The sequence below is a fragment of the Oncorhynchus keta genome, chromosome 7, assembly GCF_023373465.1.
Source record: "Oncorhynchus keta strain PuntledgeMale-10-30-2019 chromosome 7, Oket_V2, whole genome shotgun sequence".
Lineage (NCBI taxonomy): Eukaryota > Metazoa > Chordata > Actinopteri > Salmoniformes > Salmonidae > Oncorhynchus > Oncorhynchus keta.
The window spans coordinates 35,213,014-35,226,716 of NC_068427.1; the positions used below are offsets into that span (position 1 = coordinate 35,213,014).

The 13,703-nt window shown below is 44.0% G+C and overlaps 1 protein-coding gene across 2 annotated transcripts in view; it reads left to right on the top strand.

Annotated features, from left to right (window-relative positions):
• LOC118386330 (unconventional myosin-Ib-like) overlaps positions 1-13,703 on the top strand; it is a 160,359-nt gene that overhangs the window by 112,564 nt on the left and 34,092 nt on the right. For both annotated transcript variants that reach the window (XM_035774005.1, XM_035774007.2), the window contains exons 7-10: positions 6,911-6,974; positions 10,375-10,473; positions 11,026-11,129; positions 12,279-12,426. In XM_035774005.1, the coding sequence (XP_035629898.1) occupies positions 6,911-6,974; positions 10,375-10,473; positions 11,026-11,129; positions 12,279-12,426 (415 nt within the window). The remainder of the gene's footprint in view (positions 1-6,910; positions 6,975-10,374; positions 10,474-11,025; positions 11,130-12,278; positions 12,427-13,703) is intronic.

Here is a 13,703-nt window from a genome sequence, read left to right on the forward strand (position 1 = left end):
CATGTGAAACCGTACGGAGAGGGTCTACGGATGAGACCCAAGAAAGTACATTTGAGTGCTCAAAACAAACCCCCAACTCGGACGTTGCAAGAGGCTTTTGCCCGTGGCACACCATATGGCAAAGAATCATGAAGATGGAAGGAGATAACAGCTGCTGTTACATCTTACATCTGCAAAGACATGGCTCCAATTTATAGTTGGTGCTAACACTCGACCCAAGGTACCAAATGCAAATTGATTTGTGACACGTATTAATGCCAAATTACATGCAAAACAGCAATGCCCCCCCCCAAAATAAATGTATATAAATAAAGAAACATCCTCACTGTCAACTGTTTACTTTCAGCGAACTTAACATGTGTAAATATTTGTATGAATATAACAAGATTCAACAACTGAGACATAAACTGAACAAGTTCCATAAATTGAATAATGTGTCCCTGAACAAAGGGGGGGTCAAAACCAAAAGTAACAGTCAGTATCTGGTGTGGCCACCAGCTGCATTAAGCACTGCAGTGCATATACTCCTCATGGACTGTGTCAGATTTGCCAGTTCTTGCTGTGAGATGTTACCCCACTCTTCCACCAAGGCACCTGCAAGTTCCCAGACATTACTGGGGGGAATGGCCCTAGCCATCACCCTCCAATCCAACAGGTCCCAGACGTGCTCAATGGGATTGAGGTTCGCTGGCCATGGCAGAACACTGCCATTCCCGTCTTGCAGGAAGTCACGCACAGAACGAGCAGTATGGCTGGTGGCATTGTCATGCTGGAGGGTCATGTCAGGGTGAGCTTGCAGGAAGGGTACCACATGAGGGAGGAGGATGTCTTCCCTGTAGTTGAGATTGCCTGCAATGACAAGCTCAGTCCGATGATGCTGTGACACACCGCCCCAGACCACGACGGACCCTCCACCTCCAAATCGATCCCGCTCCCGCTCCAGAGTACAGGCCTCGGTGTATTGCTCATTCCTTCAACGATAAACACGAATCCGACCATCACCCCTGGTGAGACAAAACCACGACTCGTCAGTGAAGAACACTTTTTACCAGTGCTGTCTGGTCCAGCGATGGTGGGTTTGTGCCCATAGGCAACGTTGTTGCCAGTGATGTCTGGTGAGGACCTGCCTTACAACAGGCCTACAAGTCCTCAGTCCAGCCTCTCTCAGCATATTGCGGACAGTCTGAGCACTGATGGAGGGATTGAGCGTTCCTGGTGTAACTTGGGCAGTTGTTGTTGCCATCCTGTACCTGTGATGTTCAGATGTACCGATCCTGTCCAGATGTTAAACGTGGTCTGCCACTGCGAGGATGAACATCCTCTCTCGCAGTACGGACATTGCAATTTATTGCGCTGGCCTCCTTGCAGCATGCCTAAGGCACGTTCACACAGATGAGCAGGGACCCTGGGCATCTTTCTTTTGGAGTCAGTAGAAAGGCCTCTAGTGTCCTAAGTTTTCATAACTGTGACCTTAATTGCCTACCATCTGTAAGCTGTTAGTGTCTTAACGACCGTTCCACAGGTGCATGTTCATTAATTGTTTATGGTTTATTGAACAAGCATGGGAAACTGTGTTTAAACCCTTTACAATGAAGATTTATGGAGTTATTTGTGTTTTTACAAATCATCTTTGAAAGACAGGGTCCTGAAAAGGGGACATTTATTTTTTTGCTGAGTAAATAAATACATATAAAAAAAATATATATATATATGTAAATATATACATATAAAAAAATATATATATATATATATATATACATATAAAAAATAAAAATAAATATATATATATATATATATATATATATAGGCCTTGAAACAGAAAACATTTCAATTTACCTTTTTTAGATTTTCTAGATTAATATTTTATATTTTGTTACATGCTTAATTGAAAATGTGCTCAAAGGATCTAAATAAAAGGAGAAATAATCAAATTACTATCTTTTTTTAATTTGTGAGTATAATTCACAATGTAATAAGAACTAGACCTTTACATGTGGTCATTTTATATAAACTATTTATTGATTGAATTTACAGAAAATGTGCTACATCGTGATATGTATCGTTATCGGTATATGACATGAGATTTTTTCCATATCGCCCAGCCCTAGTGTGGACCATGATATTTCCTTATTGATGTAGACACCGAGGGACTTGAAGCTCTTGACCTGTTCCACAACAGCCCCGTCGATGTGGATGGGGTCTTGCTTGGCACCACGTTTCCTGTAGTCCCTGATTGGCTCATTTTTGTCTTGCTGACGTTGAGAGAGAGGTTGTTGTCCTGGCACCACACTGTCAGGTCTCTGACTAAATCAAATTGTATTGGTAACGTACACATGGTTAGCAGATGTTATTGTAGCGAAATGCCTGTACGCTGTCTCATCGTCATCAGTGAAACTGCCTACCACCATCATGTCATCTGCTAACTTAATGAAGGCATTGGAGTCGTGAGTGTGGCCTCACAGTCGTGGGTGAACAGGGAGTACAGGAGGGGACTAAGCACACATTCCTGAGGGGCCCCATGTTGAGGGTCACTTGGCGGATGTGTTGTTGCCTACCCTCACATAGGTGTTCCTGTTTTCCAGGTGGGAAAGGGCATTGTGGATTGCAATAGAGATTGTCGTCTTTGGATCTGTTGGGGCGGTATGTGAATTGGAGTGTGTCTAACATTTCACTGCTACAGGTTACCTTGGAGTTCTTGGGCACATGAACTATGGTGGTCTGCTTGAAACATGTCAGTATTATAGACTGGGTCAGGGAAAGGTTGAAAATATCAGTGAAGATGTTTGCCACTGGTCAGCGCACTGATTATGCATCCTGGTAATCCATCTGGCCCTGCGGCCTTGTTAACCTGTTTTAAAGTTCTTACTCACATCGGCTACAGAGAGCATGATTACAGTCGTCTTTAACAGCTGGTGCTCTCACGCGTGGTTCAGTGTTGCTAGCCTCGAAGCATGCATAGAAGGTATTTTGCTTGTCTGGAAGACTTGCGTCACTGGACAGCTCACGGATGGATTTCCCTTTGTAATCTGTGATAGTTTGCAAGCCCTGCCACATCCAACGAGCGTCAGAGCCGGTGCCTGTGATGGTTCGTCGTAGGGTGTTGCGGGATTTCTTATAAGCCTCCGGATTAGTGTCCCGCTCATTGAAAGTGGCAGCTCTAGCCTTTAGCTCAGTGCGGATGTTGCCTGTAATCCATGGCTTCTGGTTGGGATATGTACGTGCGGTTACTGTAGGGACATCGTTGATGCACTTATTAATGAATCCGATGACTGGTAAACTCCTCAGTGCCATCGGCTGAATCCCGTAACATGTTCCAGTCTGTGCTAGTGAAACAGTCCTGTAGCTTAGCATCCGCTTCATCGGACCACCTCCATATTGAGCAGGTCACTGGTACTTCCTGTTTGATTTTTTGTTTGTAAGCAGGAATCGAGCTATGGATCGAGCTATGGTCAGATTTGCCAGGGTGAGGGAGAGGTTTGGAATATAGTGTAGGTGATCTAGTTTTTTTTTTTTTTTTTTTTTACCTCTAGTTGCATAGGTGACATGCTGGTATAAATGAGGTAAAACAGGTTTCAATTTTCCTTTATTAAAGTCCCCTCTGGGTGAGCATTTTTTTGTTTGCTTATGGCCTTAAGTAGCGCATCTAATGTGGCCAGCATCGGTTTGTGGTGGTAAATAGACAGCTACCAAATATATAGATGAAAACTCTCTTAGTAGATGGTGTGATCTACAGCGATAATGAGGTATTCGATCACCGGTGAGCAGAACCTCTAGACTTAATTATTGGAGATTGCGCACCAGCTGTTGTTAACGAAGGGACACACACCCCCAATCTTCTCAGCTTCCGGGATGCAGCCATTCTGTCCTGCCATGTATAGAAAAGCAGCTAGATTTATATTTACCATGTCCTTATTCAGCCACAACTCTGAGAAAGATAGGATATTACAGTTCTTCAGATCACGTTGATGGGATTGTTTCGAACGGAGCATATCCAGTTTATTCTCCAGCGATTGCAGGTTTTCCAATAGGATGGAGGGTAGAGGCAATTTACCACTCTTCGATGTAGTCTTGTCAGGTATCCCACACTCCGGCGTCTCCTCAGAGTATTGGGGATTTGGACCTGGTCCACGATAATCAATGTCTTTCGCTTCCATTTCATTGAAGTAGAATTCCTCTTCCAAATGGAGGTTAGTGATAGCACTGATGTCCAGAAGCACTTTTCGATCATATGAAACGATGGCGGAAACATGTACAAAAAAAGTTAAGATCAGCACAACAACAAAAAACTCAAAGTAGCACAATTGGTCAGGATCCTTTAAAACTGCTGCCATTCTCTCTGGCGCCATCCTCTCAGACTCTGTGTCTGATGGTCTCGTCCAATGAAGTTAATTGTTTACTCTAGATTAAGACAGACAAACAAACCCTCAACCTTTTTCTTTTTTTCCTCTTCTCTCATATCACTTTCTCCCCTTGTCCTTCCCTATTTTTCTTCTCTCAGTGTAGCCTGCAGTTGTCCCTCTCTGCAGAACCTTACATAACACCAAGCCATTACATTTACAGTTACAGCATAGCAACAGCACAGGATAGAGGTGACACCCATGTCAGGGTAATTTTTGGGGGCAACTATATCCAGGTGTCTGCCGATGGCCAGTGCCAAGTTACCTTTGGAAAACGTATCTTTTCTCCAGAAGCGCAACTCCTTGGCGTCATGTTTTCCTACGGGGAGATGGCTCTTAAAGCATTAAAGATATCCACTCCCCCCTCACCTGGCCCAGGCGCCAGTACGGTGCTGCTGGTACAGTTAAAGATTACAGCACATCATTGCAAAACATCTTGTGTCTCAGGCCTTAGCTGGTGTGGAGACTGTATCAATGATACAATATCGTCAGCCAATGGGAGGGTTAGGTTTACAGTAACTGTGTTAGGTCAAAGGTCAGCGGTCACTATCAAGCTGCTCCTCAGCTGCCATACGCCAACTGCCCCTGTGGAACTAACATAATTGGAGGCCTAATACTCTACCTCGCCTTACCTCGCCTTCCCTAAAATGACTTATGCACAGTGAGAATTCTTTGTGCGAACATGGCTCCGGCAGCACTGGAGCATTAGGAAACTTTGACTGACGCTTTGAATGATGAAACGAACATCAGCAGGTTGATGATGCAATCACTATCTTGCTCTTGCAAGGTTCTTGTCTGGCAGACTAATCTAGGAAAACATTTCATTTCCAGACGCTGTAGATATAAAATGAGATGTCCTGTTTTGGACTGCAGCACGGTATTTCTTTCTTTCTCACGCTTCCTTGCTGGCTGACTGTGTATTCCACAGGGGCCCATTGGCAGCCAGCAGCTGCCTGTTCTAGATTCCAATGTTTCTGATGTCATCACATTACTACAGGCTTCCCCAAGACTGGAAACACATTGACTGACCCATACCCCAGACTGCCTCAGAGGCTAACCAGTCTTCAACTAATGCCTATTTATCTAACCTTTACTTAACCAGGCAGGTCAGTTAAGAACACCTTTTTATTCATGATGATGACCTAATGTCTAGGGCTGTGGTTAGGGATCTGGTCATCGGTGCAAAATTCACAGCCCCTACTCATGTCATGTATCATTTTGTTATCTTAACTTAAATGTCCCATGAGTCAGTTTAGTCTGTGCTCCATGTACCAAACTGAACGGCCTCTGTGGCATCCATAAGGTTGTGCCACTCACTGACTAACCCCATGGTGTACCTATCTATCTGGCCCTAGCCTGTGCTCAGGTTTAGGATATCATAGCAGGGGAATCTTTTGGGATTATGCCTGATCTGTTTATATTTAGTTAACTTTGGTATAAACTGCTGGATGAGCACCTCCTGCGTGTTCCAACGAATGCCATTTTGTCCAAATTCCTCTCCTCAAAATGAGGAATGAATATTTGCCCTGTTTCCCTGCAGAGAAACTGGTGATGTTGTTGAACCTGGCAGCATCTATTGCCAGTTTAAGCTACAGCTTTTTGAAGAACTGTCAGCTATAAATAAAAGGAAGAAAAATCTCAACGGCCACGAAGACAATGGGCCCACTGTCATTTATAACTTCTATTTCAAACCTGAAACAGAACAGAGGGAGAAAAAAAAAAAAAAAAAAAAAAAAAAAAAAAAGTGAGCGAGATGGTTTGTTTTTACTTACCTTTCAAATGGGAGAAGAAACAAAGGCATTTCCTCCACTTACAGTCCATCACGTCACAGCAAACAAATGTGTGATTTGGTAGCTGACTTTATGAACAGGTCTAGTGCCTGGAGACAAAACGTCTTATTCAAAATTAATTTAAAGAGGAACTCCTTTCTCCTTTCTATTCCCTCTGGTAACGTAAAGCTCATGTCAGTGAGGTTTGCAGTGATCCCAGCCTGTGCGTATGAGAGCTGCCTCCTTGCCTCTTACCTAATGCCTGGGATCTGGGAATCTGTTCAATGGCCATTTCACTTGTTAATATTTACCCATTGATTCCTGAAGAATATCACATAAAGGAAAACTCCACCCCAAAACTATCTTTTGGTATTTGTTTCATTAGTCTGTTGCAAAATGCATCATACAGGGATGGTTTCTGTATTTTGAAAGTTACATATCTTGAAATGCATAGTGAGAATAACTTTAAAGCCACACCAGGGCATTGTGGTCATGTCAGTGCTTCAAAGTGACGTTGCCACAGTATTAAAGACTTTAATGCTCTGTTATCAAGGGGTGGGCCCTGTGCCCGACTCATCCCATTGGTCCTTTTTTCTTGTTTTGGCTGCCTGGAAAACCACTTCATTGCTAAGAGAAAAAAGGACATAGAGGGAAATCAGAGACGAGGGTGTGTCCCAAATGGCACCTATTCCCTATATAGTGGTTGTCAGGCATTTCTAACCACTGTGTTCTCCTTCTCTGCAGGGAAAATACATGGACATTGAGTTTGACTTCAAAGGAGACCCTCTGGGTGGAGTTATTAGCAACTGTGAGTATTATAAAGTACACACACACACACACCTTATGCTGCAATAGAATGGCCACATGCTAAGCTCTCCTCCATCGCTCTAGCCCTGTCATGTCACTGATGTGAGCGTGGTAGTGATAGAGTAGCCCTCTCATGGTTATATCCTACTGACACAGTTGGCTCAATTAAATCCCCCAGTAAGTCAGTTAGTCATCCCACCATGGTAATGGATTGTCTCACACCATACACCACAGGGCCAGATCCAGGGAGAGATGGAGAGGTAGTCATGGAGCGGGACTGGGAGATATAGAGAGAGGGGAGGGCCTGAAAGAAGGGAAGAGATGGGGAGTGGGGGTCGATAATAGCGTGTCACATTCCACATGCTGTCTCTGCACGCCCGGTTGGTCGGCTCACCAAAGAGAAGGCGATCAAAGATATTACATTGTTTCCAGTCAATGGAGGGTCATTGACGCACAGGAACTAGAGGGTGACGAAGCAAACTAAAACAACCTAAACAGTTGACATACATACACATTAAATCATGAAAGACTAGTTTCTGACTGCAGTGCCTCGTCTTGTCGCGCTATCTTGTCCCTCCAACCTCTGTTATTGTTTCGTCCTGTCTCATGTTCATGTTTTGTCTGGCGTGAAGAGATTCAGCCATGAGGTCACAGGAAACAGAGTGATTGATCACACATACTCCACGGCCCTCTCTGTCTTATGGACTACCTGGCCTGATGACTCCTTGCTGTCCCCAGTTCACCTGGTCGTGCTGCTGCTCCAGTTTTAACTGTTCTGCCTGCGGCTATGGAACCCTGACCTGTTCACCGGACATGTTACCTTGTCCCAGACCTGCTGTTTTCAACTCTCTAGAGACAGCAGGAGCGGTAGAGATACTCTGAATGATCGGCTATGAAAAGCCAACTGACATTTACTCCTGAGGTGCTGACCTGCTGCACCCTCTACAACTACTGTGATTATTATTATTTGACCCTGCTGGTCATCTATGAACATTTGAACATTTTGGCCATGTTCTGTTATAATCTCAACCCAGCACAGCCAGAACAAGACTGGCCACCCCACATAGCCTGGTTCCTCTCTAGGTTTCTTCCCAGGTTCTGGCCTTTATAGGGAGTTTTTCCTAGCCGCCATGCTTCTACACCTGCATTGCTTGCTGTTTGGGGTTTTAGGCTGGGTTTCTGTACAGCACTTTGTCAGCTGATCAGCTGATGTAAGAAGGGCTTTATAAATAAATGTGATTTGAAATTTGATTATGGAGTAGCTAATGAAGACGGTCCAGTACAAGGAGATGTTTATTAGGATGGAGTGACGAGAAGGACAGGATGGAAGGGGAAAGGCCTTGACTGCCTGAGGGCTTCCCTCAGAAGTCACAAGCTATAAATTCCTCTGGGTCTTTGTTGCTGCTGCAGCACAGTCAGCTGACAGCTAGTTATGGCCCTCGCACAATCTCCAGCTTGCTCCATGACCTAAATGTCTTCTTTAACTGCAGATATAGAGCAGGAACACATCAAGGGAAGTTGTTCTCAAACCTCTCCTTGGGATCCACAGACATTTCACAATTTTGTTGTAGCCCTGAACTAACTTGCATGATTCACTTAGTCAAGGGCCTGATAAATAGTTGACAATTTAAATCAAATGTTAGCTGATGACAAGATCAAATGCATGGAACGATTATGGGTCCCCAGGAGCGGTTTGAGGACCCCTGCCCTACGACATGATCACATTACAGTGGAGCATCTAGGGTTATGCCACAGTGGAGGAGGATTTAGGACACTACATCCATGCATGCTAGTTTTGTATGGGATAATGTGTCAAACTGTATGTGTTGAACTTTGTCTGGACTGAGAGTTTAAATGTTTTTAACTTTGTCATTGGGGAATTAGTTTGGTGCGATAACAAAGTAGACTTGAATAGTGGTAACGTGCCAAGAAGAGGGTTTCCAATGCCCAAAAGGCCAGTCGTTTGGTGCTTGTTATATATACCCTAGTCAAAACAGCAAGACAGGACTTTCATTCTTACTTTGCAGCATATAGCATGTCTGACATTTCTCCTTAAATGCATGTTTGTTCATTTGTTCATAATACCATTCTAAATTTGACAAATGCTTCACAGCAGGCATGGAAAACATAGCGAATCAATAACAGGGCTGAACTCTTCCAGTGTACAGAAGAGGAAAGGTCACAACAGAGAGAAGGGCCCCCTGTGGGGAGACCCTGAATGTTCAGAACATTCTTGCGCCACATTTCTGTTGCGAGTTTGATCTGGTCAATAGGATGCTTGCAGGCAGCTTCATGTGAATCTCTTAGGTTTGGCAGAGAGGAAGAAAGGATCCATGTTCTATCCCCTTTTTGATTAAAGTTCAGAGGCAATGCATCTCTCAGCTCGTCTGTCGCTCTGTAAAAGATGCTACGTTATTGATGAGCTGACAGACAACCCAGAGAGAACCACTTAGTATTTAACACACACACACACTTAATGATGAACACACACTTAGTGACTACCATGTGGCGTTAAAGCGTGGCTAGCAATAGCTGGCACCGATTCGTGACCACCTACCTTATCGCTGTTGACGCCTGGGGCTCACTCATATATACACACACGTACGTTCTATTGACCTCTTGTGTCAGAGAGGGTGTAAATTCATCATGAAGTGGTTCCTGACTCTCTTCAAGCAGTTAATGCCCCTGCTGAGAAGATGAGTCAGGACTTGGGGCTCGTAGCTGAATGCCAACAGGCATCCTACTCCGGTCCCAGGGTGGAATATAGCCCTATCTTCAACATAACTTGGCTTGTCAAGCAAACATTGCTTTTCTATGCCTGTCCATTACCAAACTCAAAACCAAATTCTTAGTTTTCTGATCAACTTGAAAGACCTAGGGCTCTAACTCTGACCACAACATTAACTGATTAAATACCAAAGTGTGCGTCATTTATGTTCATGTGTAATTAATCGAGGATGCCATTCCTTAGTTGAACTCCTTAGTATCATAAGTATACATCCCATATATCCTTTCAATATAGGTGTTGTTGTAGTTGGTCATTAGCCATGGAGGAGCAGCTGACTTGATCTCTTCATATGTTTTCCTCCTCGGAGTCTTCTTGTGCCGGCTGGCTAGGAGGCTCCACTTCTATACAATGAACAATGAGATGACAACATGACCATGGCTCGGTCACCTTGGAAACACTAATATTTGGCTATAACAGGGAGATGCATCCATCGGTGCACTACAGATGTGGTCTGACACTGACCGTGTGTAGACATAAAATATCAGATATGTTCTTAGCTCATTGAATGGAATCTTTTGTGTCCTGCCCGTGTAGAAAGCTCATCAAATAAGTTGTCATTTCTCTTTATAACAGTTGTGTCTTTTTAATCCCCTGTACTTCTGTTGTCCCGTAGATTTGTTGGAGAAGTCCAGGGTTTGCAAGCAGCCAAGAGGAGAGCGAAACTTCCACATCTTCTACCAGCTTCTTTCTGGAGCTTCAGGGGACACCCTGAGTAAGTTAAACACACAGCTATCGGTAACACTTCATGTGACACCAGTGCTTATAACACCTGCATGACAATGTCATTAACATGTTATGAAGCTTCATTACATGTGTCACAACATGAATGTTTAAGATATGTAACGACACTTAGAAACGGAGCTAAATATAATGTCACGAGTTATCTAACGGAAGCATGTCTTGGTTACGTGACCATTACTTAAACACGGACCTGTGATTAAGTACAGAGAACAAAGACTGTGAAACCAGTATGGCTTATTTGTTCTCAGCTGGAGCTCAGCCACTGTTTGGCAGTATTGTTGAAGGAGAACAATATCATGGTGGACAAATATCAAATGACTTGATTTAGCAGCAGATAATGTAGCCTGTAATCCAATACACCACGCAGTGGAATGGCTTTCTTTGATACCTGATACAGGCCTTTTAAAGGTGCCCATTGAAACTGCTACTCTGAAATGTTTGCGTGCGTGTATAGCACCTGCACACCAGCATTGACTGAATAGGCCATGCTAAAGCCATGTGTGTTTGTCTTTCTGGCCCACAGCGAAGCTGAAGTTGGACAGAGACTTCAGTAAGTACAACTACCTGAGTCTGGATTCAGCCACCGTCAATGGACTAGACGACGCAGCAAGCTTTAGGACCGTCAGGGTGGGACACTCTATCACACTCACTCACTCACACTAATTCCTGTCTGTCATTGTAATTGTTGGTTTGGCTGAGGTGTAGGGTAAGGACTGGTCTGAGCTCTTTATCTCCAGGGCAGGTTGATTGGATTAAGGTAACTCTTGTCCATGCCAACCTGCTCCTTACCAGCCAAGGGTTGATTATGGGCTAGCTGCCTCTACAGCCTCTCCCCCTGTTATGTAACTTCTATCTATATCCACTTTTTATTACTCAAAGAGGAATTTCACCTGCAGTGCAGGCCTTCCCAACAGTAAACAATAGCTAAATGCTTTAGAATACACACTGGCAGTCTGGCTGCCCGTTTCTGTGCTGCTGTGGGAAACCTGAGGGAGAAACAGCAGCTGCATCCTCCCACACTGACATGTGGGGCTGTCGCTGCAGAGCATGGTCACAATGTGCAGCTTCTCAGCCCCTCTTCCTCTTGACTCACTTACTGTTGACAACACACAGAGGATGTTATGTTATGAGGTGCCTGCCTTCCTTTTATCCCAAACCACTGTCTAGCTGCCCTTGGACTCTGTGGAAGTGGTTGCGTCTCAAATACGGCCCTATTGCCTATACAATGGGCCCTGGACAAAAGTATTGTAGGGTAAAGGGTGCCATTTGGGATGCGGATTCCGTGTATTCTGTCTTAGTACTTTTCTCAGTAAGGGAGCAGGCCACGTCTCAGCTGCAGTCCAACTCAACACGATTGAGTTCAGTGCTATACCACAATAAGCCTCTCCACTGGATATGATGCTGTTGAAGGAGCCAAAGGCAGCCTGCTACAGTCTTCTCTCACCCTTGTTCACAACGGGGTCAAACCACAGTAACACACATTTAATCATTTAAAATATTTCCCCCACCACAGTCCACATCACTTTGCCCTCTGTCACTAGTTGTCTCGCTCTTCCCTCTCCAGTCCAGATACTCACTCTTCTTCCTGTTGTCCTTGTTACTAGTGTGTGTTTGATGTTGACTACATGTACATTGACGTCAGACTGAGGAGAATCACTGATCTTCAAATCACCTTGCATCCCAAATAACTACTCATTAACTGATCAAGATGAGTTATTCTGCACCTCACCTTGGCTAAGTGTCTGATAGGCTGTTTCTCTCTATGTTCTCTCCCAGAATGCAATGCAGATTGTGGGTTTTATGGAGGATGAGGTGCAGTTGGTCCTAGAGCTGGTAGCAGCCGTCCTCAAACTGGGGAACATTGAGTTCAAACCAGAGTCCAGGGTCAACGGCTTTGACGAAAGCAGGGTCAAGGACAAGAATGGTGAGACAATGGTCTGACTGGACAACCAGCAGCTTTACGGTGGGCCACAATGTCCTGTTACAGTACACATGTATATACATCTCACTTTTAAAAAAACTTTTGTGCCCACAACTTTTGTGCCCCTTTGGATAGCAAAGAATGTGGATTTCCTTACATCTTGAAAATGTAATGTATTGCGGTTGTAGAAAATATTGTTTTGTTTTTGTATTGTCTGGTCAATTGAAGGATGTATAAAATAAACACTATAAAACAAGCATACTGTAACATATCAGTTAGATTATAACCACTGACCAATGGTAATCCTCTCCACAACAAACCATACCAGTAAGTTCCATCAGCAGTAGCCTATGTGTTGTTGCACTGCCCTCTACCGGTTGATGTTTAATTTCATGGTTTACTAAAGCCAGGTGTACACTACATGATTTTGGCCCCGATTTTAGCTGTCCCAGACAAGTTTTTGAGATCAAAACCAAAATCCCCTTGACAAGTGATCAGCAATAGACCATGAGAGCTCGCCAGAGAAGAAGCCAGTGAAATGATTGATGTTTTGCGGCACCCAGAACGTGTAGACTCTCGACCAGGAGCGATGACTACTACAAGTATGCATCTGTACTTGACTTTAACCAAAGCCAAAATGTCAAATCGTTACAGCTCTGAAGTACACAAGCAATATTATTAAATTCAAAATGTTGGCTAGACATTTCAACACTGTCAAGCGTGAATGTCGGACTGAAAATGTTTGAGGCTGCTTTGAGCCAGACAGCGTGGTATCCAACAATCATCATGACCAAGTGAAGAATCTTGTAGTGTGACCCCAGTCTGTGCCAGATAATTTAGTGTGCGCACCACTGCGTTGTCAAGACAAAACAACCTACAGGAAAGATGGTTGTTTAATGTGAGAGGCTCAGCGATGTTAGGATTTGAAAGCCATGTATTGTCCACTCGGTTTAAGGGATGGATCGAAATTTAAAGAATGGTTAATGGGGGAGGGTCATGCTTTTTCAATTTCTGTCAAGGGGAGGGTTTAGTATTTTTTTAAATCTAGTCCAGGGGAGGGACATGTAATTGGTAATCAATGATTTGTAAACATTTCTCAGTCTTTTAGAATTAGTTGCTAATTAGGCTATATATGGCTGTGTGCCCGACACCTCCCCTCACCTGACTCTGCTGGGCACCCAATATCAAGTCTCATTCAAATGATCCATAAACTATAGGCTACGAACTGCATGCTCGGAGAAGCACAGCGCAAAGTTTTATTTCTAAGATGCTGGGATGGT